The sequence below is a fragment of the Fusarium proliferatum genome (genome assembly GCF_900067095.1).
Source record: "Fusarium proliferatum ET1 genome assembly, contig: FPRO_scaffold020, whole genome shotgun sequence".
NCBI lineage: Eukaryota > Fungi > Ascomycota > Sordariomycetes > Hypocreales > Nectriaceae > Fusarium > Fusarium proliferatum.
Window position 1 is genome coordinate 51,900 of NW_022194809.1, and position 3,491 is coordinate 55,390.

Sequence of the window (3,491 nt, forward strand, 5' to 3'; positions counted from 1 at the left end):
TAACATAACATAATTAAGAAGGACTTTAGCTGAATTCGAGGCTCGGGTATTTCCATTTTCCGAGCCGAGCCTCCTCACAATGTTCGTGTCACGAAGAAATGACGCAAGTCCATCGATTTTGTAGATTGCAAGCCGAGCTACCAACTTACTGAAAAAAACAGTTTTTACCAAACGGTACAGTACAGATTGTATGATTGTCCAAATTAACAAAAGAAAGCGAACTAACCTCAGAAAGCTTCGTCTCACCAATCAGCCATCATCCATTACGTCATCGCAAACTCGTCTCCAGGTCAGCGTGTCTCCAAGCACATACATATATCTACACCATTAGTAACAAGAGTCGTCACCTTGACCATTGCCAGAGCATTAACCCTACGAAACTCTTCAGAACCAATGGGCAGACATCAGTGATCACTCTTGTATCTGTCCTTTCCCATCGTACGTTTGGTATCTTGAGTCGCCACCGCGGAGCCTCACTCACTCTGGCCGCTAGTCCTACCTTCGAGCCTTGGGTAGGGACTACCATTGTGATCTACTTCGATGTATTGAACAAACTTCGATCACCGACCAGTGGCTTAACATACCTTAAAGAGAAGAGGAGGAGGGACAATACCATGAGACATCAAGAGGAGAACAGCCCGGTAAAATCCATCTTAATCTGGTTTCTAATAATAGACAACAAGTATTGACGGATTGTCCTACTTTTTCTGCCACTTCCATTCCATTGAAGCCCAAATAGATCCGTCGAGAACGCCATTGGCATGGTCCATTGCCAATGCTTCTGCTACCTGCTCATCATTTGTCTCCATATCCATCTCCTCCTTACACGGCCCCCAAAAGATTCGAAAAGCAGGTTCAATAGCGGGGAATAATCGTGCTACAGGGGTTCGCTTTTGTCTGATGTGTGTGGACAAGGACTGTATGTCACTCCTACAGTACTCGTGCCCTTCGCTGCATAGATTTAGTAAGGCATTCAGACTGAGACGAGAGAGACCAACACTATTTCTGTGAAAGACTTGCCACCAATGAGTAATTGTCCCTTGATGCGGCCTTCGGCACTCTTCTGAGCAGATTGAACTTTCTCTGCTACGATCAAGGACTCGACGTCCTCAAAGCATTCAAGAATGGCTGCAATCACCATCTTCTCGAGATGCAATTGAGGCTCACGTTCGGCTACACCCATGTCGATATCGTATGACGAGCGTGGAACTCAAAGTCAACAGAAGCAAGGGGACTGAGGATCTAGTTAGGTTGCAAGGACAGTTTGAAGATCGACTTCATTGAGCGGTTGTGGGGGCAGCGGGCTGACTTTATGAGATTGATGCACAACTGAGACATATCATGAGACCTAGGTGCTGGTCCCGTTCGGGGAATTATCATATCTACGTTATCAGGAGGATGTTTTCTGAGGTACATAACAAAAAAAGGCAATTTGTTATTGTACGTGGTGCGCAGCTTGGCTGATTTGCCTTCTTTAGGCGCTCGATTTTGGTGCTACGTCTCCCACATATAACAGGGATTTAGACAGCTGTCAGTATGTAGGAACCCGTTTCTGACTTGGCAAAAACGCGCGAAACAGTTTCGAGGAAACCGTTACCAGGTTTCAGGCAGGTCATTCGCCTGAAAGTGGGGTAAGGAAAAGTATAAAATGCGAGACATCGCTCCCAGTCGCGCAGCACGACGCGGAAGGGATCCACGGCACATCGTAGTCAATATGCATGAGCTCGTGAACGTTGATGACGAGCAGGCCGGAGTTCCCCGTGTAACACGGATGATGGGCGACATCACCATAACTTCCAAGCCTCCTGTGTGCGAGTATAACGATGGCACACCAAAATCACTGCCGAGCTTCGAATTTAGCGCTAGATGGCCATCTCCAATTAGCCAAAAGAGTCTGACACAAACAAAGCCAACAGGAGAAACGTCCTATAATTTTTCACGCAGAGAACATCGTCATAGAGAAAGGTAAGACCTATTCGCGTTTGACGGTGGACTATCTGAAGAACAGACATCACAATCCGATATGCCACCGAAATCGCCTGCTACCGACAAAGGCGAGCGCCAAAACACGAGAAACACGAGTAACAACACGTGTGAACACGTGGAGCCGCAAACTGGTCGGCCCCAATCCGATGGCTTTTTTTGCCACGAATTGTGTAGAAGTGATCACAGACTGGATTTCACTACTCCGTGTAACTACGCTACCAAGCGATATTCGGAGTTCAGACATACGTATTATCAATGCCTTTAAAGCGGTAGATAGCATCATTTGCGGAGGGACAACGACTTACAAACTCCGACGATTGGCATACGTGCAATTATTGCGAATTTTCACAATTCTTGAATACAGCATCAAGTCTGAGAGAGAATCGAAGCAGGTGCGTCGTGAACCCTGCCGACGCGACGCAAGCGTTGCCCTCGACATATACATGATGGCTCAGGAAGATTGTGGATCCCAGGTATTTTAAGGTGCGCGTTGCAGGAACGTAAACGGACCAGTAGAAGCTGGAACGACATGGCAGGGCCGTCACCCCTCTTTACCATGATGTACTCAGAGGCTGTTGAGCAGATTGTGTACGTATCTGCCCTTGTGTTGAATGAGATCTGACACTGACCCCTTAACAGGCGGGACGTCGGGCGGCAAGACAGCGCCAGCCTAAAAGCCATGGCGGCTAGCGTTCTAGCGCGTTCAAAGCAAGCCGTCCGGATCTGTAGATGCCTGGCAGATACCGCAGAATGGGCTGTCAAATGCGACTGCTCATTCGACATGCGGCAGATTGTGGCCACCCAAATTAGACAAGCTATGTGTCAAAATGTGTGATGTTCTTCGCCTAGGATGCGGCAATTGTCGCTGTGAGATAGATCTTTAGTGAGAGTGGTTTGTCTTTCCAATAGGCTATATGGTGGGGGCGCCACGGCGTGCGGTAGGGCCAGGTTGCTTGGTTATGCGTTAAGAGCTGGTCGCTGTTAGGGGGTATTCATCATTCACGCATTCAAATTTATAGACAACATGGTATCTTCAAAGCAGAGCTCTTATCTGCTTCGACGGTTAGCCTATGCACAGCTGACGCGGCTTTTCATTGCGCTGGAAGATATTATTAGACTCGAGAGAGAATCGGGACAGATGATACGAGGTCACCACTATCGTGATGCCAGTATTGCTCTGGATATTTACGTGAGCGCCCAAAGTAATACATCTGATTCGCGTGAGCTTCGTCGCAAATTAAGGAGGCGCAGACGTTCAGGCAGGACATGGGGAGGCTTTTGTAGGCCGTCACCGCTTCTCGTGCTGATGTATTCTAGTTCTGCTGAACAAATTATGTGAGTACCTTATCTTGGGCAACTATATCCTGACTTAGACTAACTAGGTCTTTCTGCAGAGACGATTTTGAGAAAGTAGATAATGTGACCCTACAGTTAACAGCGAAAAGAATCCTAGCAGAGTGCCCAGCTGAGATTTTACATTTTTGCAATGATCTTATGTTATGTTA

General features: G+C 47.4%; 1 protein-coding gene across 1 annotated transcript; it reads right to left on the reverse strand.

The window, feature by feature from the left end:
• Nucleotides 1-698: 698 nt before the first annotated feature.
• FPRO_16057 (uncharacterized protein) lies at nucleotides 699-1,183 on the reverse strand (the record flags this gene model as incomplete). Its single annotated transcript, XM_031225160.1, has 2 exons — nucleotides 699-951; nucleotides 999-1,183. The coding sequence occupies 2 exons, from the start codon at nucleotides 1,181-1,183 to the stop codon at nucleotides 699-701; spliced, it is 438 nt and encodes a 145-aa protein (XP_031090346.1).
• Nucleotides 1,184-3,491: the final 2,308 nt, after the last annotated feature.